A 25,870-nucleotide genomic window follows, 5' to 3' on the forward strand; every position below is an offset into this window, starting at 1 on the left:
AAATGCTCGCGGAACATAGAAAGCTTTATAGAAGCACGTGCTTCTTCATGAAGCAATTCAAGCGCTTCTTAAGAAGCATTTAAAATCGCAACATGCTTCTAAAAGAAAGTGTTTGGAGTAAAAGTGCTTAAGAGCAAAAGTGCTATATAGAGAAGTATTTCCAAGATTTAATAAAAAATAAAAAATAAATAGATAAGTATTTCCAAGCATGTGTTAAAAACACTGGTTGGAGGCATGTATGATCTATTGTGCTACTTAGCCTTCAAATAATGACAAATGTTATGTCTAGACAAAAATTTAATGTCAATCACTAAAATGAAAAAATGGTTGAGTTGAAATAAAATTACCAAAAATTTTACAGTTGTCGACGGAGAGTTGTTACAAAGTTTAATTTTTTAATTTTTATAATTGTAGTAAGTGGTGGATTGTTCTGGTGGTTAAAGTCTTTGAACTCAATGCGTCACAAACTCAATTTCTCACCCTTTTAATATAGATTAGTGTAAAACATTGTTTGTTAACAAAAATATAAAAAGAAAATTCAGTAATTACATGAGGTTAAGAGTTAAACTCCCTAAAATTACCCCTTGGAAAAATCTACTCCAAAACCCGCCAAATTCGAGTCTTCTTGGCGCCAATGAGTCCTCCTCGATATAAGGGGACGTACCCGGGGTAGCTGCGCGCGTAAACACAAGGCGGCGGCAGGGGCGGAGCAGCTAATTATGTCTCATTCTGTCGACACGTTAGGGTTTCGTCCTCCACAGTTCTCCGAGGTGCGTCTTTCTACCTTTCTTCCTCATTTACCACTCTGCTAAGACTGGATTTTACCATTTGTTCGGCTGCCGAGAAATTGGAGCAAAATAATGAACTAGTTTATTTTACTGTTACTATTTTCGAAAAGGTAGAGAGGAGTGGTGAAATTTTGAAGTCGATTAGTTGATTTAGGGTAGTTTAAGTGGACCAATTAGGCATTTCGGATGCTAATTCGTAGAAAATAGACACTTTATAATTTGATTCATTTGTTTTCCTTGGGTTTTCTGGTAGTAAAATGAATTGGGTAAAGTTTGAATTTGAATGTAGAACGAGTAATACAAGTGTTTCGCTTAAATTATATCAAGCTTGTTTGGAAAAGATCGGAACCCAAAGTGTGGTTTAGTTTTTATAATTATATATGTTAAATGAGATCAATTTTTCCCATTTAGTTTTATTGATGTGCTGATTTTTACGAAGTGAATGTGAAAGGGTGTTTTTTTCGTATGTTGTTCGAGGTGCCATGAGAGGGGATTTTGTTCTTAAAGCTTTTGTTTTGTTATGTAAATGGAGCTTTTAGTAGAAGGTATACCACAACTGAAGGCTTACGGAGAATCGTTTGATAGCCTGACTGAGACGTTTTGATTGGAAGCAAGTCCATGCCACTAAGATTTTCCCTTTTTTTTAATCTTCTTCCTTGTTTTTTCTCATATTAATTTTTAATTTTTAAAGTTAAAAAACGAGTAAACTAAATTTTACTAAGGAAGCATGGGAAAGTCCTTTTCAGAACGGGGTGTAATGAAAAAAGAGAGGCAATAGAAGCATCAAATTTGGAGACAGATACGAGTTATTGTGTTTAATGATAACATTGATGAGTTATATACACTACCGAGATTACTTATGTTAATCAATGATGATGTTCAATTTTTTCCTAATTACAGGATTTAGCTTGGCTTCCTGGTTGGCTTCAGCAGCACCAGAAAGAACAATTGGATGAATGCACCAACGAACCTAAGGGTACCAACTTAGAGCTAGCGTCCAAGGTTGGAACTAGACCCATCCCAACCATATTCTAACATTTACTGCTTGTTCTAAAGCCGAGAGGCGGGGATTGGTTAAACTCTTTTCTCATGTGTCTTCTTTATTGCACTAAATAGGATTTGAGAATTTTTCAAGGAAACACTAGTGAAGGAAAAGATGCTAATACATTTTCACACGAGGAAGTTGCGTACAAAAGCTGTCATTTATTCTTATCTGGGGAAGACAATTCTGCAGTTAGCTTTGCTTCATCTCCTGGAAATGTAAGCTCTTAAGCATGACTGTATTTTACTTTTGTTTTTCTTATGTTGTTAACTATGTCCTATCAATTCACAAATCGGTCCACTTTTCTTTTTTAGAAGTTAGTGTTAAATTTGTGATATATTAACATAACAGCATGCTTTGAAACCACGTTCTGGAAATGTAAATCTTTGTACATATTAGCTGACAGATGTACCTGAGCTATTAGAGGAATCTTAGAATCAAACAAATTGTCTCTCAAACAGGAGATGGATTCTGGATTCTGTTTTCAATTAAATTAGCTTCAGTACTTTCATCAAATATTGAAACTTTTATCTTGTATAATCAAAGAATATTTTAGAGGTAAGAAGCTAGAGATGAGAAATTTGATTGTACATGAAAAATGCTACATAATGTCAATGGTTACTTATACCACGTGATGAAACACACTGCAGCTAGGGTTAATATTTTCCCTTCTTCAATGAATTTGTGCATACTGATCGTAAACAGAGAGAAGGGTAACATAGTATAGAAAAACAAGAGCTATTTTATTTGACTACAATCTTCTATTCTCTAATCAATGTGAAAACTATGATTCAAGTACAAAGAATGGCCTGTATACACAATCTAAAATAAGATCTTACAGTGACAAGGAAACAATAAAAGTTAAAGGCTAGTAAAATAACATAGAAAGTAAACAACATGCCCGGATTATTAGTTCTGTGCCTATGCCTAAACTGGGTACGTAGGCCTCTACCTTTACCAAAAATACACTAATGTACATCTGTTTTATTGTATAGGTACTTCATTTCCATCTTCATCTTTCATCAAATGGATATTCACAATGTAGCCCACTTCAACCTTTGGATGCTTCTCAAAATCATCTTGAATCCAATACAGTTCTCTCCGTGCAACTAAATAACACCTCAGTGGGTTCCGAACTGAAGAGCTGCTCCAAAATTGGCATAAATGTTGGTGGGATAAATTCTTTACCTCCAAAGTCCATTGAAAAACCCAGGGAGGATACTGTTCCACCCTGCCCCTCCAATAACAAGAAATCAGCAAGTCATTCTGATGAAAAGCTTGATACCAGGTACCTGAAAGCAGCTGACATCTCTGATGCAGTTGAACTCTCCATTGCAGCATCTGAAGCATTGGTTATAAATGAAATAATGGGGAGTGGGTTGCCTTCGGACGTATTGCCAACAGCAGTGGTACTGGAAGCAGCCCTTCAAGTAAAGAAAGCAAGATTGGAGTGGCTAGATGATTCCTCGGATGGCCCAGCTGAGGAAACTGAAAATTGTGATTCTCTCTCAGATTTGGATGATTTCACCATGGCTGATGTATATAAAGATGTAGGGCTGTCTCAGAGCATACCTTCTGATGAGTGTGCATGTGATTCAGCTATTTCTCAAGTGAAAGAGACCCCTCTCTCTGGAATTCTGCATGAGTGTGTAAATCTATCTGATTCTTCAGAGTTCAGGGCTCAATGTGTCAAGTTTGATGATATCCTTATGCAAAAAGAACTAGGACAGAATTTGGTTATGGATCTCAAATCAAGAGGGAACTTCCCTCCAGAATCCGTCAACTATGAGAGGAAACAGTTTCATGATAAGCTTGTTCTGGGTTCAAATATCAGTGTGGCCAGATATGATCCTTCAGCTCTAAAAAATTCAGATGGTTTTATCATGAAGCAGGTAAAATCATATTCACCTTCTCTGATCTCCCATTCTCCTCTTATCTAATATATAAAACTGATATATATATATATATATATATATATATATATATATATATTTTTTTTTTTTTTTTTAGAAAAAAAAACAAAAAAAAATCTTTATTATTGTAATTAGTTTAGACTGTCGTTTCTCTCTGTGCATGTTGGACTTTTTATCTCATTCCAATTGGGACTTATTAACTAATTCTGTAAGTTTAGCTTCCAGACAGTTGGCGCTATGGTGGATGTAGCATCATTTCAGCCTCAAAATAATGTAAACTTCCGCCCACAAGCTTGGAATTCAGGGAACTCTAGTGAGAAACGTTTCCTTTTCCATGCGCCTCCTTTTTCCCTACTCTTGATTAGGCATATGTGTGTATTCTTTATTTCTTGCTATTTATTTATCTTCTTATTAAGCTTTCTATGTCCCGTAGAGGGAGAAGATACAGTAAGTTACTTAGCTTCGAACAGATTCAGGAGCCGGTGGTTAGGGGGTTGGACAGGCCAGGTGTGTGCTTTACTTTTTGATTTGCATTCAGTTTCAATCTTACGCATCTACACTTACCCCAATATTAAGTTAATTCTATATGTATTGTTCTAGACCTAGATGAGAGCTTAGAAACTTATGCTGTAACCTGTTTGATACTGGCAAAATTCTAGAATACCTTAAAGATTTTTATTCTTATATCACTGCTTTTAATATTTCCCCTTTGTTTTGTCTCCTTAATCACATACAGACTAGAAATCCAACCATATTTGCTAAGATCACTTTTACTTTTTACAACGTTAAAACATGGTTTATTTAATCTCATTCTTTAAGGGCATCTAAGTTTTGAGGCCCGTGCTGTTGGTAAGTTTTGGTCTACCACTTACATTTATTCATATAATTCAATGGCTTCTTAAGATACCATTATCGTCAAGCTTATTTTTATTTTGCTACTATCTCTTCACATTTCCTGTACTTTTTTTTTTTTTTTTTTTGTCAAACGATAGATTTTGTTCGATTAGATGTTAAATTAGTCACCGACGGGGTTCGAACCCATGCCGTCATGCAGGGCTCAATACTTTTCCACCATTGTAGTAAAGGGTCACTTGCCATTTCCTGTACTTTCTGAATGTGCCATATACTTTCCCTCTCAACTCCACTGAATACTAGCAGTTGGAACTATTATAGTTTTGAAGCTTTACGTGACCACTTTTTCTTCTTTTACATGTCAAGATTCCTTTCCTGTTTTAAGCATATCTACTGTATGCATTATACCATCCTGCCTGACATTAATATTCAAGATTAAACATACCACTGTTAAATTAAAACCTCCTGTAAGCAGTTATTCAGGTTGCATATTTACTATTTTGGTGTTATTGGCTTTAGTGAGATCATTCATACTTACTATTTAATGCAACATTTATATGATCATTAGCATCATTGTTATTGTAGTTGCTTCTCTTGTTTTTGATAATATTTTTGTTTTTTGTTCCTTTTCAAATATACCTTTTGGCAGGATGCATCTGCTACTCCAGAATTGAAACAGAATACTAAAAGTGTGATGAAGTGTTTTGCTGGTGAGACGAGTTTTTTCTCAGAATCGGCAGATATTGCTCCAGACGTAAACTCTTTTGTGCAAGTGCATGACACCAAGTTTTATAGAACATCACAGTCAAGCATAGCCTTTTCTGGTTTACATGACGAAGATAACAATGGGATAATGCTCTCTCAAGATGTGGTGACATCTTCTAGCCTATCTTCAGTAGATCCTCTTTGTTCTGTTGTCCCGTGCAGTATTTCTTCAGAAAATGCTAGTCTTACATTAGCTCACAATCAGAAGGATAAGGAAAATCATAATGAAGAATGCTTCAGACCCACACAGCAACTTGCGGTGGAGAATTCACACAAATCGTCAAATCCAATTATTAAATTTCCCCATGAGGACGGGCCATCTATGCCCACAATTAATGGTGAGCAGTTCTCCAGTCACAGTTCGAAGGCAAATGATTTCACTCAGGACATATAGTACGCTTCTCCCAAACCTTGTTTCCATTTTCGATGGAGGAAGCTTCTATCGTGATCGGTCATTTGAACTAGAACTCGATCAGAGGCTGAATCCCTTGAATAAGGATGTGCCCTTGCGATATATCTTCTGATAAAAGGAGTTATAAAGAGTCGCTTCCTTCCAATACTGTATCCTCATATTCTACTGGAAGAGGACAATGAGGGAAACTGGTGAAACTACCTTAGATGCGAATCCTGTTGCAACACTGAAAGATCAGAAGAGAAGTTATCACGAGACTGAAGGAAATGGGAACGAGCTACCTATTCAAGCATTGAAAAAGAGGAGGCAACCTCTTATTTTTAATCATAGGTCACATTTCCGTATCCAGGCTTCTAAACCTTTAATGAACAATTCCACTTTGGAGAAACATCTCAAACTTGATTTGCTGCCGGAAAATGTTGTTAAGCTTCAACAAAACGAGGAACTCCACACTATACAATCTGCATGCAAGAACTTCCCTGACAGAGATGTTTTAGTGAAAAAGAGAGTTCATTTCTGTGAAGCAGATATTGCAGTTCAGCAGAACAAGAACCTCCAAAAGCTAGATTCTTCAACCAAATATTGTAAGCCGTGCCTATTGATTCTCTAAAATTTCGTCCTAATTGATGAACTCTACAAATCGTTCTAATTTATTATGTTGCTAAAACTTTAAATGTAGGCTCAAATGCTAGAGCAAGTAAAAGATGGAAACATCCCAAGTTTCAAAGTCATGAGAGAAGCAGCAGTACAAATTGTCACCTTAAGTCTGGGAAGAGATTACTGTTTCATGGTATAGAATTCCTGCTTACAGGATTTTCTAGTCAGAAGGAAAAGGACATTGAACGACAAATATGGAAACATGGTGGCATTGTTCTTTCTGATATTCCTTCTCCAAATTTAAGGGCAAAAAGAAGCTTACGATCCAATGGCTACCATCTTCCCGTTATTCTATGTATGAATAAGGTTGTTTTTTCTTACTTCATTTCTTATGACTGAAGTTCAAACTTGGTTATCATGTGTTTGAACCCTATTTCTACTCTAATTCTTTATTCATTGCAGCTACAGACCACCAAGTTTTTGTATGGTTGTGCAGTGAACTCCTTAATATTAAAAGTTGATTGGCTTACTAATTCAATTTCGGCAGGCTGTATTTTACTACCTGAGAAGAAGTAAGTGGTGCATTTTTCTTGGAGGTTTACCATCTGTTTTAGTCGTGGGGATTGGTTACAGTTTAGAGTATTGGTGAAAGGAGCGTCTGCTTTGTGTTTCACAGCCCTGGTTGGAACATGTGACACAGGACAGTGCAACACTAGGAGCCTTTTTCTTTTGTGATATAGTAAATAGATTTCCTAGGCTCCTTTTTCCAGATCTATTTGCTTTGTTCCGGGGGCTTTAACTTTTTGTGGTCATGTTAATTGGTTATTGTAGGCATTTATTGTACCAGTAAGTTTTTATACTTCGATGGTTCATGATTCTAAATCAATATTGTTGTTAGATACATGATACTACCGAATCGAGCTGATGCAGAGCATATCATTATTGGGGAGCCATTTCACCACAACCGCAATTATGTCTTTGAAAAAGTAGGAATCATGCTTCACGGAAAGCACAGTTTCTACAGCAAATTGGCAAAAATAATTAAGGTAGGGGTCACTAATGTTGTTATAACCTTAATCTGTCACCGAAATTCAAACATTACACCATATTTTATCTTGGTTAGTTTAGTTTCATTTCTAAGTTCTCCCTCTCACTAGTTGCCATCTCCTCCTACCCCATGTAATGTTGTTGAGCTATTGTAGAATGAAGGTGTATCTCCTGCTGTCAAAGTTGTGAAATTGGTACTCTTGGCAGGAACTAAATTCATTATCTCATAAATTTTGGTCATGGCATGCATCTTACTCTGCGGTCTTACTAAATGTTTAATTTCTATGAGTCACTAAGTGATGCAGAATGGAAAAAATTGTAATCTTCCAATTCGTTTGGATCATAATCTAGTGGGATCATGTGTTTCCAGCTTTCCAATGAAGATACATTTCGCTGTAGTCTGATTCGTTCTGGTAATATTTCTGGATTGTGCAGCACGGAGGTGGGAAGGTCTTTAAAACCCTCCAGTGGTTAGTCCACAGTTTGGACAAAGAGAAGGTTACTTTGGGAGCCATTGTTGCTGAGGATGAAAGTAGGACATCACGTCACTTGAGGCAGTGCGCGTCCGAGCAGAAGATAGCAGTGATGGTATGTAATTATTAATTGCTTTTACAAGTACATTGGCTCACATGCTATTTTCCTATAAAATTGAGCTTCCACCTTTTTTCTGAATTGAGTTGGTCACCTGTGGCAGCCAGCTAGCTGGATCATAAAAGGCTTGTATTTAGGTAAGCTGCTTCCGTTTCCAGATAAAGGTCGGCCCACTTTACCAACAATTAAGATCTCAGAGATCCCAGTTTCCGCAAAAGTGAGTGAAGATTTATGAAGTTACCAGTTTCTGCAACAGCATTGGTCGTAGATGTATGTATTTGTAATTTTGTAGGATACACATATGGCGATTCCAAAGCTTGCGACCGCACATACGTAAGTTTGGCGACCGTAGGCAGTAGATGTGTCCACGTATTTGTAATTTATCAGTTGTTCAAAGTGCCTACCTTAAGCACCTAGTTTACGATTTAGAGGTGCTTAGTTAAATTTTGTATTGAATATTTGTAGCAGAAAACACAAGAACCGGCCAGCATTTTTCGCATGTGGTTCACCCAATTCGGCTTACTCATTTATGAACCACAACAAAAGTTGCATGTTTCAGTTTCAAATAACTATATATATATATATATATATGTATATATATATATTATTGATTGTTTACGATTAGCTAGGTATAAATTCAAGGATGGTGCTATTCCGCACGCTCCTTTTTATTTTTAACAGACTTCTTTCAATTTCTGATCGATAGATTAAATAGATTGAAGAAAATTAAAATACAAAAATCAACAAGGGATGTGTGTATGTTAAAAGTGGGTCTCACAAAAACGTGTCAAAAATTATGTAGAAAAGTGGTGTTCTGAATCTGTCCTATATATATATATATATATTTGTTGTAATATTATTTCTATGTGGATGTCCCTTTTCTCCTCTCAATCACTCTTTAATTTCTCTCGTCTCTCACTTGTGTCTTATTCATACTTTATTTTTAATACGTTATCAACACGTCCTTGTACAATTTGAGATTTTTTTTTTGTTTGTACCGACTTTCAATATCAATGGATTGCTGTCACACCTATCAAATTGGTACATACCATTCATAGCTTTTGTCTACCTTGCTGTACGAAGAATTTGTGGTCCATATCAAGGGAGTCTTACACATTCGACATGCTTATATAATCCTTATTCTTCTTATTGTTAATGGGAATTATTATTAGCATTTTAAAAATTTTATTTGACACTTCAAACTTTCTATTATTAGAAGAAAAATGCACTTATAAGGGAATCTATAACGAAATTTTGAAGTACTAATAACGATTCTCTTATTAGTAATAATTATATATTTATGATTCGTCTCATAGTTAATGTTTTTTTGTCCTTTGTGGGTGCATATCCCTACGATGATGTCTCACAGATCTGCCTTGCATGCACATTAGGGAAGGAAAAGTTTATGCTCTTCGTTGATGTGCGAGGACAACTGAAATACAAAAATAGAGGAAGAAACAGTCACGGAGATAAATTTTACACGAATAGGAAGCTTTTGAAAATTAAGTATACTTTTATTTATAGCAACGATATGTTCTCATATTTTAGAAACATCGTATTGTAATATTATTATCAATATAATTATATACATTTTTCATTTTATACAATCAAGTTATCATTTAAACATTGACCTCCATTCATTTTTCAATGTATACAACAAGTGATCATTCAACATTAATTTCTCATATGATGTGGATTCTTCACAATATTGATCACTAAAAAAAAAACTCTCCCTATTTTAGAAAGGTTGCACTTTTGTTTTGTTTTAAGTAAAAAATATATTAATAAATGATCTTTCTATTTTGTACTAGCTTTCATTATCTACCGATTGCTACCACAACCAGGGCCATCTCTGACATTGTGAGGGTCATGTGCGAGTTTAATAAAAAGGTTTTCTTAGTTAAAAAAAATATATTTTTGGATAATATATTCTTACAAAACTCAACAATTAATATTCAAACTTAATTGAAATTAGTATCTCACTTTTACTAATTGAATAATCTCCAATATAAAATCATGATTTAGGGTTCATCTATAAAAAAAAAAATGAAGCACAATTGAAAGAGAGATATGAAAATACGTTTGTATTTGTGGAAGAAAGTAATACGCAAGTTAATTTTTATTGCTTAATAGAAAAGTGGAAGAAAATAATACACAAATTTTTTATTGCTAGATAAAAGTAGAAAATTTATATAGTAAATATAAGCTCCACTTAATCAAATTGTAATATAGATAAAATCAGATGATTGATGATTTTTTTTTTTCAGTTTAAAACTTTTTTATTATAAATTTATACACATATGTAATATAAAGAATTATGAAAAGTTTTGGGGTCCCTAAAATATTCGGACCCTATGCCATTGCACCTTTTGCAAATCCCAAACGCCCCCTCTGACCACATCTATCAAATTGGTACATACCATTCATGGCTTTTGTCTGTCTTGCTGTGCGAAGAATTTGTGGCTCATATCAAGGGAGTTTTACATATTAGATGCTTGTATTACATATACATCCATATACTTCTTATTGTTAATAGTTTTTATATTTATATGATTCGTCTCATGGATTAATGTTTTTTTTATCGTTTATATGGGTGCATATGCCTGTGATGACATGTCACAGATCTGCCTTGCGTGCAGATTTATTATGGAAGGAAAAGTGTTATGCACTTCGGTGTTGTGCGAGACAACTGAAATACAAAAACAGAAGAAAATTCAATGGGGGAATCAAAAATTTATAATAATAGGGTCACGAATTGAATAAGAAGTTTAAAAAAAATTAAATATACCTTTATTTATAATTGGCAACCTCTTCTCATATTTTAGAAACGTCATATTACAGCATCATTATCAATAGAATCAAATACATTTTTTATTCTATATAACCAAGTTATCATTTAACCATTGATCTCCATTCATTTTTCATTGTATACAACCAAGTTATCATTCAACATTGATTTTCCATCCGATGGATTCTTCACATTAATGATCCCTAAAAAGACTCCCTATTTTGGTAAGGTTGTAGTTTTGGTTTGTTTTAATTAAAAAAATTATTAATAAATGATCTCTCTATTTTGTTTGCCTTAGTTATTAAAGGGGTCATAAACAAATTCGAAAGGGAGGTACTTGAAGTTGTTGAGGTTGGCAATAGCTAATGGCTCCATGTTGGCTCCGCAGCTGGGAAGACGTGCATTGCTTTTCCGGCTGCCACCATGAAACACCCACACATATGATTTGGTTTCCAGTTTCCTCTTTAATTTGATTTTTTTTTTTTTTTTTTTTGCTATTCTTTAATTTGATTATTAATTCCTATAACCTTTTTTTTATTTTCTACAAACATTAATTGTTATTAATGCTACATTGTTAAGTGCCGTATAACAATAAAAGAATATAAAACGTAAGATAAAATGAAAGGTCCCGTATGAGAAGCAATTGTGATAATCAATAAGCATGAATAAACTATTTTATCTTGCTAATTATTTGAGATACTTATTCGATCATATTTGCATATCAATGACATATTATGTTCTTATTCACAATGCGTGTCCTAATCATAATATTATGAGGACTTTATTTCATTACTTTATGTCCATATAACTCTCGTTCAACCAGTTCATATTCATGCAATTAGGAGCATATAGTTATTATGTCCATAGATACTATCTCATAAAATAAAATAAAAACACTCAAAAATTTAAGGAACAATACGAAGAAGAAGAGGAGGTGACAGAGAAGCATAGTAGGAGAGAGAGGAGAGAGAAGTGCCAAAGAAAAAAAAAAGAGGAGAGAGAGAAAAAGATAAGAGAAATAAGGAGAAGAGACTCATATTTCATAAACTTGTAAATGCAAAGACAACTAAAAAAAAACCATGACATCACTTGCTACATGAATAAGTTTTTTCCTCTATAAAATAAATAAATAAATTGTATCTCCCTCCAAAATGTAGCCTTATAATTTGACTATGTGTGTAATTTCTCCTGCTTTAAACACCTTAACATGTTTATTTTTTATTATTTAAACAACGCTACCGCCATTTTGTATAGTTTTTTTTTTAGGGATCTTAATTTAAATACCAATTCTAAGAAAACTTTAAGCTAAAATACCATGATTTTAGTTCAGGTAACAATGAAAAAGTCAACCAAAACTATTATGTAATTACTACTCTAATTCAAGATAATTACATGATTGTCACTCAATCCTACCACGTTTGTCGAATGGCCAACTTTTTCTCTATTGAACAAATTTTTTGATCTCAATATTACTGTCTAATAATAACCTTCAAAAAAACATGTTAAGTAATGAATTCTCTCACTAGTGAACAATTACTTGATTTTCAACAACTGAAAACATTTCCGCCGACAATGACGGTGACCGATGGCAATTTCAGACACCGATGGCATGTGGGGATAAAAATATAAATGGTCCTGTACTTATAAGTAATAGAATGTGAAAAGAATGGTAGTTTGCTTATATTTGTATTTTCCTTAAAACCTTTATTTATTGATATACAGGAGAATCTGAATATCAAAATAGATAAATAAACGTGAATCTGAATTTCGACGAGTTTATGGACTTTCCATTCTTACACATAAACTATACGATTGGAATTGTCGGCAACATATGTGATCTGAGAAGGTCCCAATCCCATGACACAGAAAGATGCCTCCAGAACCCTAATCCTTCTCTTTCTTTGGGCAATTTCGGCGAGTAATATAGGCAGTTCGATTCTCGTAGTATTTATTTATGGCTGACGTACGCTGCCTTTACGGCATGTCGACGCGCTACCTAACATCGACCACGCAACAAATTGTGCCCACATAACCAATCCAAGGAGCAATTTTTCGATGTACCCGGTACACCAAAAAAATTTGGTGTACCCTCACTCATAATGGTGAGGGTGCACCAAAAAAATTTGGTGCACCCTCACTTTTTGTACACCAAAAAAATTCTAATGAGTGAGGGTACACCAAATTTTTTTGGTGTACCCGGTACACCTAAAAATTTTCCCAATCCAAGGACCCCACGATTTTAATATATATTATCCGGTGAGATTAGAGATATTAAATTTTTAAATAAAATTCGTAAACGAAATAATATGCTATTAATAAAATAAAAAAAAGCATGTTCATCAACATTTAATTAATATTTTAATCATCAATAACCACATCATTTAATTGCAACTTTGTTTTAAAAATATTAATCTTTCTCGCATTATCTTATGTCCTCTCTTTGTCTCTTTGGATATTTTCTTTTTGGATATTTTTGTTCAATTTTATCCTAACAATATCTAATAAAGGGAGGGTGTGCTTAAATATCACTATTTTATGTAAAATCGCATCGGGGGTCATGTCTCTGCACATGTTTTAAAGACATTTTTGCTATTTTACTAATTTCTTGACGCACAGATGACTCGGGGGTAAAATTTGTATTTACTCATTCATGCGAGGATCAACCAAAGAAAAACAACGTCAATGGAATTATGTTGTATTGCCAACTTAGCTAAGTAGAAGTCCATCTAAGTTAGATATATGTTTGTTGTGGTAATAAGTGGTGGTGTTTGTGCCAGTGATGATGATGAAATATTTATGGATGCTCATTGACCACCCCAGGTGACAAGCTATGGTAAAAATATCTTCTACCCCAAATCGTCTAGCGTCATGAAGTGAAGATTGTTAGAAAAATACTGAAGAATGTGATGTATCGGGTTGTTGATACTTATCGCAATCCTAAATTGGTTAGTTATATTGATTAAATTGGTGAGATTGTTGTAGTGAGATAAACTGAAGTTGTAGAGCAGAGTGCTCATTATTGAGAAATACAAATAACAAACACATTGTTCTCGCTCCCTCTCGTATCTTTCTCTCTTCTATCTTCTTCTTCAGCTATGTTAACAAAGATATGCCTCTAAAAACAGACAAACTTGAGAAACATCAGTAAAAACAATGTCTTTGGGCGATAATTGCATACATCTTGAGCATCCAATTGGTATTTTTACAAAATTTTCAACAACAAAAGATAATGTGATTGAATTTTTTTAGATAAAACGATGAATTTACAATAAGGGGACGAAGAATTGTGTTAAGTTAGATAATGGCAAGCCATCCATGAAATTCAAATTTCAAACCTCTCACTAATGAGAACAACTTACATAGGCACGAATTTAATGCTCGTGCCATGTGGTGTCTCATTCTAATGAAACAAAAACATGTAAACAAAAAACTTACACGTGTCTTTATTTCACTGACATGAAACGATTGTGGCGGTATACTTGTGCTATTAAGTTCTTCTACATCAAATATCATTGAAAATTAATATCAACATAAGAAAGACATACCAACATTAATCAAATACCATACGCCTCGCGTTTTTAGATACAAATACACTAATTAAGTTTACATAATCTAACTTTCAACCTTTTATGTACAAATTAATTATATAAAACAATTAAATCCTACAAATGTTTGGCTCAGCCTACTCCGACTACTCTCAGAGTGGCCCTGATCAACCCAGTTGATCTGTTTCTCATTTTTTTTCTTTCTCACCACTTAATAATGGCATGCCAAGAATGGGTGCATATGTAACATGTTACACATTATTCAAAACTGCACTTTCCATATTCTACGATAGGAATATAGCTCCCGTGAAGCTTATGATCTATTCATAGAGATGTATGGAGGCCCCTTGCAATTTAAATATTTTATAGACACATAACCACTCCTAAGACAAAAGACCCCACGCTTTTAATATATATTCTTAGGTAATGTTAGAGAGATTAAATTTTTAAATAAAATTCGTAAACGAAATAATATGCTATTAAAAAAAACGAGCATGTTAATCGATACTTAGTTAATATTCTAATAATCAATAACCACATCACTTAATTGCAAGTTTGCTTTAAAAAAAATTAAATCTTTCTCGCATTACCCTATGTACTCTCTTTGTCTCTCTGGATATTTTCTTTTTGGATATTTTTGTTCAATTTTATACTAACAATATCTAATAAAGGGAGGGTGTGCTTAAATATCATTATTTTATGTAAAATCGCATCGGGGGTCATGTCTCTACACATGTTTTAAAGACATTTTTGATATTTTACTAATTTCTTGACGTACAGATGACTCGGGGGGTAAGATTTGTATTTACTCATTCATGAGGATCAACCAAAGGAAAACAACGTCAATGGAATTATGTTGTATTGCCAACTTAGCTAAGTAGAAGTCCATCTAAGTTAGATATATGTTTGTTGTGGTAATAAGTGGTGGTGTTTGTGCTAGTGATGATGATGAAATATTTATGGACGATCATTGACCATCCTAGCCCAGGTGATAAGCTATTATAAAAAAGAGTAATGTTATTTATACCACCTTAGGTGGTATCTGATGTGAACAGTCACATCATTTGAAAAATTTGTAAAACCCAAGGAAATAAATGAGAAAGATTCCTTGTGTACTACAATCATCATTTAATGAACTAGTTTTTCTTAATTATTAGTTTATTAAATAATGAACTAAATTTAAAAATCTAATTAATTCAAATGATGTGGTTGTCCATATCAAATGACACCTAAGATGGTATGAAAATGTGGTACAAAAATATGGTATGAATAACATTACTCTTGTAAAAATATTTTCTACCCCAAATCGTCTAGCGTCATGAAGTGAAGATTGTTAGGAGAATAATGAAGAATGTGATGTGTCGGGTTGTTGATACTTGTCGCAATCCTAAATTGGTTAGTTATATTGATTAAATTGGTGAGATTGTTATAGTGAGATAAAACTGAAGTTGTAGAGCAGAGTGCTCATTATTGAGAAATACAAATAACAACCACATTGTTCTCGCTCCCTCTCGTATCTTTCTCACTTCTATCTTCTTCGTCAGCTATGTTAACAAAGATATGCCTCTAAAAAAGAGACAAACTTGAGCAACATCTGTAAAAACAATGTCTTTGGGCGATAATTGCATACATCTTGAACATCCAATTGGTATTTATGCAAAATTTTAAACAACAAAAGATTATGTGATTGGATTTTTTTTTATAAAATGATGTATTTACAATAAGGGGTGAAGAATTGTGTTAAGTTAGACAATGGCCGCCATCCATGCAATTCAAACTTCAAACCTCTCACTAACGAGAACAACTTACATGATACAAGTATACTGCAATGTAGTGTCTCATGCTAATAAAACAAAAACATGTAAACAAAAAACTTACACGTGTCTTTATTTCACTGACATGAAACAATTGAAGTGGTTTACTTCTGCTATTAAGTTCTTCTACATCAAATATCATTAAAAATTAATATCAAAAATAAAAAACACATACAAACATTAATCAAATACTATACGCCTCACGTTTTTAGATACAAATACACTAATTAAGTTTACATAATCTAACTTTCAACCTTTTATGTACAAATTAATTATATAAAACAATTAAATCTTACAAATGTTTGGCTCACCTACTCCGATTACCTCAGGACAGCCCTGATCAACCCAGTTGGTTTGTTTCTCATTTTTTTTCTTTCTCAACATTTAATAATGGCATGCCAAGAATGGGTGGGTGCATATGTTACACATTATTCAAAACTGCACTTTCCATATTCTATGATAGGAATGTAGCTCCCGTGATGCTTATGACCTATTCATAGAGATGTAAGTAGACCCCTTGCAATTTAAATATTTTATAGACACATACCAACCACCTACTTCTCCACTTCTAATAAACATCCAAAATTTTGGTGCGATTGCAATGGAATAATATAACTTGATCGTGTTAATTAGGAGAAATTATGTTTTGAACTTTCATTTTTTTATTGATTAAATTTTTTTTTTTTTTTTTACTTTTTTGGAAGATTTTTTGGTTTGCACCCATGTTATTGTTTTCAAATTTATTTACTTAACATATTCAGATTTTATATTTAAAAATTACGTATGATTTTCAAAGATAATTGTTATTGGTACTCTAAAAATCTCATTTTGCACTCTAAATTTTTTATAATTAAAAATAAAAATACATTTGTAAGGAGTGTCAAATGAGATTTTTTGATGTGCTAATAATAGTTCCCTTTTCAAATATATTCATTTAGTGTTAGGAACGTTACATTTGCTATAATTGCGAGAACTTCATAGAATTATGATGATAAAATTATTAGTCATTTCGTCGTATGTTATATTGGCTTCGAAAAGATATGCGTGAACGATAGTTGTAAAGGATACCCAACAGTATGTATTGAGAAATGATTCACTTCATTAATCTCAAGGATAAGTTACACAAGTATTTATAATTACACTTTAGGAAAGCTAAAGTTACAAACTAAGGAAAGTAAAAGAATATTTACAAGTAACTTTCTAACTAACTTGGTAACTATTATGATTTACTAACACATTTATTTACTATATTATCCTCAACCCACTCCACCATATTGAGAAAATGTTTCATTTTATTAATCTCAAGGATAAGTTACACAACTATTTATATATTTACACTTTAGGAAAGCTAAAGTTACAAACTAAGGAAAGTAAAAGATTATTTACAACTTTCTAACTAACTTGGTAACTATTATGATTTACTAAAACATTTATTTACTATATTATCCTCAGGATTAGTCCTTAACTTTAAAACAGTGTATTCCTCCTCCGTATTCAAGTTTAAAATTCCTTTTTTATGTTAAAAAAAATTACGGTAAACATCATATCGGTTGTAAAAATAAAAATAAAGAAATTCACGAACCACCGCTCCACCGATTTCTCTTTATTGTTTAATTCCAACTTCCAACATGTAAAATGTCACCATCACGTCACAGACATGTTGGATAGGTATGGTCCCATGAATGATGTACAAACAGCACAAGTAGCATGACAATTTTGCAAGGCACGTGCTTGATTGGAGCACACAAATGAACAGTTGATCTTGTACATGCAAAGTGTATGCATGAAGTGTGGGAGCTCTAGTATATAATCGTGGGGTGTTTGCGTCCTCTACCACCTCCACAACCACATCAATGGCACCCACTGAGGAAGAAAAAATCAGTGATGAGTGCAAGCAAATGCTTCTTTCTCTCCCCAAGGAGAGAGGTTGGAGAACCCTTCACCTCTATCAGTTCCAAGGCTTTTGGTGCCAGGCAGCTGAGATCCAGTCCATAATCACTTTCCAAAAGCACTTCCAAGCTACTGACACTGACATAGTCTTAGCCACCATACCAAAATCCGGCACCACATGGCTGAAAGCCTTGGCTTTCGCCACCGTCAACCGCCACCGTTTCACCACAAACTCAAAGAGCCACCCTTTGCTCACTTCCAACCCCCATGACCTTGTGCCTTTCTTTGAGTACAAGCTTTATGCAAACAACCAGATTCCTGATCTCACCACCACCAACCTTCCTGATGATCAGCCAAGACTCTTTGGAACCCACATTCCTTTTGCTTCTCTGGCTAACTCCATCAGAAAATCTAACTCAAAGATTGTTTACATATGCAGGAACCCTTTTGACACATTTGTGTCCTCTTGGCATTTCCTTGACAAAGTGAAGCCAGAATCAAAAGCGCCACTCTCTATGGAGGATGCATTTGACATGTACTGCAAGGGCATAGTAGGGTTTGGTCCCTTCTGGGACCACATGCTGGGGTACTGGAATGAGAGCTTGCTTAGGCCCCAAAAGGTGCTTTTCTTGAAGTATGAGGACCTGAAGGAAGATTGTGACTTTCAACTAAAAAAACTGGCCAAATTTTTGGGCTGCCCTTTTACTCTGGTAGAGGAGAAAAATGGTGTGATAGAAAGCATTTCGAAGCTGTGTTGCTTTGACAACATGAAGAAATTGGAGGTTAATAAAACTGGTTCTTCTATTAAGAACTTTGAGAATAAGAACCTGTTTAGAAAAGCTGAGGTCGGAGATTGGGTTAACTATTTGTCCCCAAAGATGGTGGAGAGGCTGTCCAAGGTCATAGAAGACAAGTTATGTGGTTCAGGTTTGAGATTCAAAGTGTTTCCCTAGGGCCTACAGAACCCTAGTCGCAGTGGTTTTGGGTCTCGATTATTCAATCTATCCAGCTATTTTCATGTCTGCTTTATTTCACTGTAACCAAAAGGTGGATTATGTCAAGTTTCTGTCACAAAAAGAAAGTGGATTTATCATTTTAATTATGAAATGCTATGCAGTGTAAATCTTTTCAGTTTAATTGTTCCATATCAGGTTGTCTTGTTTGTTTCATAATAGATTTATATCAATATATATTGCATGCCACTATTAGGGCAAATCTGAAGTTAAAACTTGAAAGAAACAAGGGATGGAATTTAGTGGTCGCCCTTTGATTTAATTTGGGTGATTGTATCTCTGCACATCTTTATTTCTACTCACTAATAGACCTTTCACTCCCCAAAATTTTCTAATTCACCACTTGGGTTAATAATGGAAGGTAATTGAATTTTGTAAATTTCTAACCCACTTCCACTACGCTCACCACTTGGGTTGGGACTAACTCCCTAGGGATTCCCTTCCACAGAGACAACAAGGATAGGCAGTAAAACCGCCAAGCTGGAAAACTGATCGCAGGCGACATCGCACATAGACAATGGCTCTGGCCAGTATAGGTGGCCTAGAAATAATTAGGATAAGAGATGGTAGGTGAAACCAGTGAGGTTAATTAAGAGATTTATTTAGGAGGCCGTCCACGAAGGCAAAATATGGCCTTTCAAATGTCAGAAACTCAACCATAATTTGGTTGGTTTATTCTTGTTTTGGACACTCTGCCACTCAATTAAAGTTTATGCCAAAATTGAGATTATCAAGCCACTTACCGCAGTTTAGTAGATGCTTCGGTTCGACTACCACTTACTGCAGTGTGTTCAGCTCTACCCCAGTCCTATTTGTTAGAATAGAATCGTTGATTATGGATTTTTCTCCGTAATTATACTTTCTTATATATCAGGTAATTGATCATTGTAACTGTGGATGTAAATTTTCAGTCAAGGATAGACTGACAAAAAACTTGTAAAATAAATTTACACCGTTAGCCTAATTGACGAACACCTAAGCAAAGGTGGAGAGTGTCTGCCAAAGGGTCTCCGATGTCTAAGTTAGGAAAATAATTCTAGAGAAACTGAACTGAGAGGATTCTAGGTAGTAAGTAACGACTACCAATCTCCTTGATTGACTTGTCTATTTATAGGAGAGACCTCTCATATGCAGTTTAACAATAGGGTTCCAGATCATGCTAAGTAGACTTTTGCTAGGATGGTGCATACCTTACTGAGCAGACCATTTGATCAGATTTCTAGTGGTAGGCTCGGTATTTGGCAGATGGATTAGCCAGACCGAGGGACAGCTAAGGGAGATTCTGAAGAGTAATGACATATACCTGAAAGGACACGATTGTAGGAGTAAGGGTATATACCTGGTCCGAAGGCCGAAGACCTATAGGGTAGGCGATGCATAACCACTGAAGTATCATGTATGATCTATTCAAGATGTCAAGGACAAATTCGTTATAGTGAACTGATAATCCACATGTCATTCACCTATTAGAGATGATTAATTGAAGTCTACACAAATGCCCGCACATCTAGCTACTTGTGTTGAATTAGGAAACAAAAGGAGATGCAGTTCCTTTTGATTAGTACTTTTCTTCGCAAGGTAGGGATCCAAGTCTTGGTGGGAAAATGATTCCTTTTTGCTCCTCACAAGCATTCAATATAATAGGGGATAACCCTTGTAGATATTCTCACAAAATCCTTAGACTTTTCTTATCTCTGGCCGGTAATTTGAATCGGCCTTTACGACAGTTTGATATGAATTATGCTTTCCTTCATAGAGACCTTTCTTCCAAATTAAACCAAGGAACAGCAAGATCCTTCACTCCAAGGTACTCCGATTCAAGCCTTCATGAAGATTGTGACGTAGGAAAATCATTATTTTTGCGCAATCGTGCAGAGATGATTGATTGCCTTTTCTTGGTTGTGTTTTCAAGGTACTGGACATTCACCTTCAAGAAAGGTGCTTGTCCATCAGCTTTTACCATTCATATTCCAATTAATGTAGAGAAAATCCAGTTTGATCCCAAATGGGGAAAGGCCGTGAAAAAGTGAAAGGCAATGATGGAAGAGATTGAGGCATTATGAAAAATCAGGATTGGAACTCGGTTCCATTACATAGACGTTAAAGGCAGTTGGTTGCACGTGGATGTATACTATGAAATATAAGGTAGATGGTACGGTGGAGAGATATAAGGCAAGATTAGTTGCAAGGGCCTACACTCATACTTATGGAATTAACTAAGGAAAGACATTAGCTCATGTGGCAAATATCAGTGAGGCTCGTGTTTTCTTATCTTTTGCTGCTATTGGCCTTTACAGCATTTTGATATGAATTATGCTTTTCTCTTCATAGAAATCTGAAAGAAGATGTTTATATGAATGTACCTTCAAGATATGTTGTGTCTAATAATCCAAGATGTGTAAATTGAAGAAGACCGTGTATGGGTTAAGGCAATCACCTAGCGCTTGGTTTGGAAAATTTTATGCGGCTATGAAGAAATATGGTTTCAAGCATAGCAATTCGGATCATTTCTTTTCCTTAAGCATCATTAGGGTAAGCTAACTGCTCTCATAATTTATGTTGAGGATGTGATTGTAACTAATGATCAACAAGAGATTCCAAGACCAAAAAAGTATCTAGCTGTCAAATTTGAGATAAAAGGATATTGGTAATTGAAATACTTTTTGAGAATCAAAGTTGCTTGTTCAGAATAAGACACATTTCTTTTATAATGAAAGTGTGTTTTAGACTTGTTCGCTGAAATCGCCCTACTAGACTGTAAACCGCCATATACACTTATTGTTCATAATCATCACCTTGAAGAATGTCCATATTAGGTTGCATCAAACAAAAATCATTATCAAAGGTTAATTGGAAGAATCGGTCACGCACACTAGAGCTGATATTGCATATGCAATATGCGTTGTGAGCCAGTTTTTGGACATGATGTTTTAGTTGAAAGAATTTATCTAGTGAAGATCATATGAAGCAGTTTTTCAGATATGTGGATATCTGAGGTCTGCGCCATGAAAGAGATTATGTTTTATAAGAATGACCATTTGAGAATAGATGGATACACTGATGCAGATTTGAGAAGAGACGGATATATCTGAGGTCTGTGCTATGAACTTTTTTTTCCAATAATAAGGCTACAATTCACATATCTTACAATTTAGTTTAACGTGATCGCACAAACCTGTTGAAGTGGATAGGCATTTATCAAGAAGTGGAAGGGACATATTAGTCAACTTCTATTTGTGAAGATTGAAGATCAACTAATAGATATCTTGACTAAGGCTGCATCAAGTAAGGTATTCCAATACTAACTTAACAAGTTGGGTATTAGCGATATCTATGCACCAACTTGAGATGGAATGTTTGCATGAGCCCAATTTAAAATAGGAGTCATTAAATTCTTTATTTTATTTCCTTGTAGAATTTTATTTAATTTTGTAAATAGGTTAAGAGTTATTGTTTCTTTGTCCTACAAGGATTGTATTTTTATAAATATTCGCCTCCACATGGAGATATAAAACAAAAAATATTTTCATAAACCCTAGGCTCCTATTTTAACACTTACAAGCTCCATGCCCAGATTATTAAGGATGATGATGATGAATTACTTAAAGAAATGAAGAAAGTTGGAGTTTTATCATAAAACCAATTAGCAATATAGAGTAGCCCAATTACTTATAAGCACATGCAGTGTCTCTCATTTTCCCGATACGGGATTTATAATCTCAACACACCCCCTCACATGCGGCGAATTTTCAAGCCTAATCTGCTCTGATACCATGAAGAAAGTTGGAGTTTCACCATAAAATCAATTAGCAATATAAAGAGTGACTTAATTACTTATAAACACATGCAAAGTTTTTTCCTTTCCCTAATGTCGGATTCTTACTCTCAACATCATCCTACCCTCTATCAAAGCATAGTTGGAGCGCAAATAGGACTTTACTAGGCCTAATATTTCATATATTGTGAACACATTGTAATTATATGGGCTCATTTGAAAGTGCTTTAAATGAATAAAAGCAATTTTAGAGAAAATGTTTTTAGGTTCTAGAATCACTTCAATTGTTTTTTTAAGATTCACTTGTATTTTTACTAAGGATTCGTTCCAAAAAACATTTTCACCAAAAACGCTTCTAGCCATTTTAAAGGCACTACCAAACAAATCATATGACTGCAACAATCAAGTACTATAAGGAACCTTGAAGACATGAGTTACGTATAACTCAGAATTATTGTAAGCTAGAGGTCTAATGTTTGACGCATAGTAAGTACGATACCTAATTATTACAATTGACCTAAATGTGGCTTAACTCAAACTTCTTTCCCTCCACCACCCACCCTACCTTATCCTCACTTAACGTGAATTATCAAAGATGAATGCTCTTAATCACTTGAGTTACAAATCTTTTCCACTAGCTACAATAATTGATGCGCACTAATGAAGAACAAAGAAAGAAACAAAAGGAACAAAATCTGCATATGGAGTATACAGAATATATTCTTCTTAGTCAACTGATTTGATTCTGATTGGCACGAAAATTACTTTTACAAAGTATGAAAGGAAAAAAAAAAATTGTACGTCTTTTCTCTCATGAACAAACAAAGAACATTACGACTTAAAGACACGACGCAATATTTCAGGGCCAAAACGTAGGGTCTACCCACATAAAGCAAGATGCGATATACACGGTCTACAATCCCAACATTGCCTCCATTGAAGACCAATTGGAGGTGTATATACTTTTCCCCGAACCCTTTCAACGACATTAACACTTCGTGCCTTGCATGTGGACCATTTTTTTTTTTTCTTTCCCAGCAATATTGATTAACCTTTTGTCCTCAGATTTGACTTGATCGAATTAGACCCTGACGAAGAACACACTGAGCTCAGGGCCATTGTTTCCATCCGGATTCATCATATAATATGTCTCCGAATCCCTAGACCCAACAACACGTTCGAACTGTGCTCGCATGTACATTAGGTCACCATCTGGCAACTCAGTTTCATTTGGTAGCACCCCAGCTCCCATGGACACTGCATGCAACACTTGCATCACACTCAAGTCATCCTCCGTCGGCTCCCTTCTAACTCCGTACCCTGATTTTTTCCCATTGCAATATAACACCCATATCGGCTCATCAACGACCTTCATCTTCTGGCCCGGTTTCTTTTCGCACTCTAGGGCTATTCTAACAAGCCCCATTCCCATATCTTGGAGAAGCTTTCCTGTGGGTATCCCAAGCTCTAGAACAAGCATGGGAAGACATCTAGGGCTTTCCTGGATAACGAGGTTAACCCTAGCTTTACGGCACCCAAATAGGGTTCCGGTCATCCGTGTCCCTCCATGGAGGTGTCCGTCTAAAATACGGTTTCCGTGGAGTGAAACAGGAATCTTGCATGAAGGAGATATGATTGGAAATGAGCGGAAAACAGCGCGAAAGCGCTGGAATAGTTTTGTAGGTTTTGATGGACCTTTTTTCGTGGATGGTTGGAGGGAGATAGGCGGAGGTGTATTCACCGTTGGTGTAGATGGTTTGGGGTTTTGAGATCGTGGCGACGATGCTGGTAGTGGTGGCAGTGGCGGCTGTGTTTCCGCTGCTGCCATAAGAAAAACTGGTCGTTGGTGGATCGTTGAATCGCTGGGGACGGCAATGTTTGAGAGATGACTTTGGTGAGAGCTTGGTTGTGGAAATGAGCTAGGGTGTATAAGAAAAGGAGTTTTAAGTTTGTGATTTTGTGGTGTGCACGTTGCGAGTATTGTTGAATAGTTTAACGGGGAATTAAGGATATGGATTGTTTTATTCCTTGTTTATAGATGGTTAGGCTTTTAGTTTGGTGGTTTAGCTAAAGATAGATAACTATTGTTTATTTTTTTTAAAGGAAAACAAGCTGGTGGTCAAGCGACGACAATCTGCATAACCTTCGAAGGCTGGAAAGACTCACAGATAGAAACCTTTAGCACTAGACATTGTGTATATAAAAGATACCAATAAGCCAAGTCTAAGTAACCGTATCCATAACAGAATCGATCGAATAGGTTGAGAGTGGTGTTCGATCATTCATGTCATTTGTCATTTTTGGCAATATTTGTACTCAGGTATTTACAAGTCGTTTACGAAATGATGAACTTGTCATTAAAGCTTTCACATAAAAATTGGGTGGAGAAATGGACATAAGGTGGGAAACAAAGTGATACATTTTGACAATAGAAGGAAATCAAACGATATGAAATCCACGAGAAACCATAAAAGACCTCTCAAAGTTTAAGATTGAAAAAAGAAAGATACCAACCCTAGCACCGCACAAACGATGGTTTTATAGTCTACCCTCACCCTAATCTTGCTAGGAATCACAATTGAAAGCAAATTACGAAACATCCTGAAAACTTTAAATCCAAATTCAACATAGGAAACGAAGAATTTTGGTCTAAATCAGATTGAGTTGCACTCGTGACACGAAACGGCGAGTCATAGAGCCAAATCAGAGTTTGGAGTCCCAATCTACATTGTAAGGACTTTGCTACTGAATTTGCGTTTGCCGGGTTGGTTTTGGATGCATACTGCCACCTTTTCTACGAAGCACTCTTTAATTTTCTACAGAAGTACTTATTTACTAATCAACTTGATAAGTAGTATTCTTAATTAAAGAAGAACATTGATCATCATTCCTTTCAAATTTGAAAGGCCCTATTATATGAAGGTAATGTTCAAAACGATTTTTATACAAATTGTAACACCAATACAACGTTTTTTTTTCCCTATATGATTAACGTAAAATTTCTGCTTTTAATTCTTCTTTGATTTTAAATTGTCACA

General features: G+C 34.9%; 4 protein-coding genes across 8 annotated transcripts; 3 read left to right on the forward strand and 1 right to left on the reverse strand.

Annotated features, from left to right (window-relative positions):
- The first annotated feature begins 594 nt into the window (after positions 1-594).
- LOC103959984 lies at positions 595-5,913 on the forward strand. Of its 3 annotated transcripts, none has more exons than XR_007253890.1 (7): positions 595-770; positions 1,689-1,790; positions 1,905-2,048; positions 2,826-3,722; positions 3,969-4,016; positions 4,177-4,250; positions 5,245-5,382. XR_007253890.1 is itself a non-coding variant. In XM_009372371.3 (7 exons), the coding sequence occupies exons 1-7, from the start codon at positions 720-722 to the stop codon at positions 5,752-5,754; spliced, it is 1,866 nt and encodes a 621-aa protein (XP_009370646.2). In that variant the 5' UTR covers positions 596-719; the 3' UTR covers positions 5,755-5,913. The 3 variants fall into 3 exon arrangements, 2 of the variants coding, with proteins under 2 accessions (XP_048428550.1, XP_009370646.2); XM_009372371.3 differs by having other exon boundaries at positions 596-770; positions 3,969-4,056; positions 5,245-5,913; XM_048572593.1 differs by having other exon boundaries at positions 3,969-4,250; positions 5,245-5,913.
- Positions 5,914-5,949: 36 nt separating this feature from the next.
- On the forward strand, positions 5,950-8,558 carry LOC125471811. 3 transcript variants are annotated; one of them, XM_048572594.1, is made up of 7 exons: positions 5,950-6,356; positions 6,452-6,735; positions 6,832-6,941; positions 7,268-7,415; positions 7,852-8,004; positions 8,111-8,224; positions 8,300-8,558. In XM_048572594.1, the coding sequence occupies exons 1-7, from the start codon at positions 5,951-5,953 to the stop codon at positions 8,342-8,344; spliced, it is 1,260 nt and encodes a 419-aa protein (XP_048428551.1). In that variant the 5' UTR covers position 5,950; the 3' UTR covers positions 8,345-8,558. The 3 variants fall into 3 exon arrangements, with proteins under 3 accessions (XP_048428551.1, XP_048428552.1, XP_048428553.1); XM_048572595.1 differs by having other exon boundaries at positions 8,111-8,144; XM_048572596.1 differs by having other exon boundaries at positions 6,838-6,941.
- A 9,411-nt stretch (positions 8,559-17,969) lies between these two features.
- Positions 17,970-19,200, forward strand: LOC103959985 (cytosolic sulfotransferase 15-like). Its single transcript, XM_009372372.3, has one exon. The coding sequence runs from the start codon at positions 18,008-18,010 to the stop codon at positions 18,995-18,997; it is 990 nt and encodes a 329-aa protein (XP_009370647.2). The 5' UTR covers positions 17,970-18,007; the 3' UTR covers positions 18,998-19,200.
- A 4,393-nt stretch (positions 19,201-23,593) lies between these two features.
- On the reverse strand, positions 23,594-25,157 carry LOC103960015 (protein MIZU-KUSSEI 1-like). Its single transcript, XM_048572805.1, has one exon. It carries the CDS (start codon positions 24,658-24,660, stop codon positions 23,914-23,916), a length of 747 nt encoding a protein of 248 aa, XP_048428762.1. The 5' UTR covers positions 24,661-25,157; the 3' UTR covers positions 23,594-23,913.
- Positions 25,158-25,870: the final 713 nt, after the last annotated feature.

The sequence above is a fragment of a genome, unplaced genomic scaffold (genome assembly GCF_019419815.1).
Source record: "Pyrus x bretschneideri cultivar Hongxiangsu unplaced genomic scaffold, Pyrus_bretschneideri_v1 Contig62, whole genome shotgun sequence".
NCBI classification, from domain to species: Eukaryota; Viridiplantae; Streptophyta; class Magnoliopsida; order Rosales; family Rosaceae; genus Pyrus; species Pyrus x bretschneideri.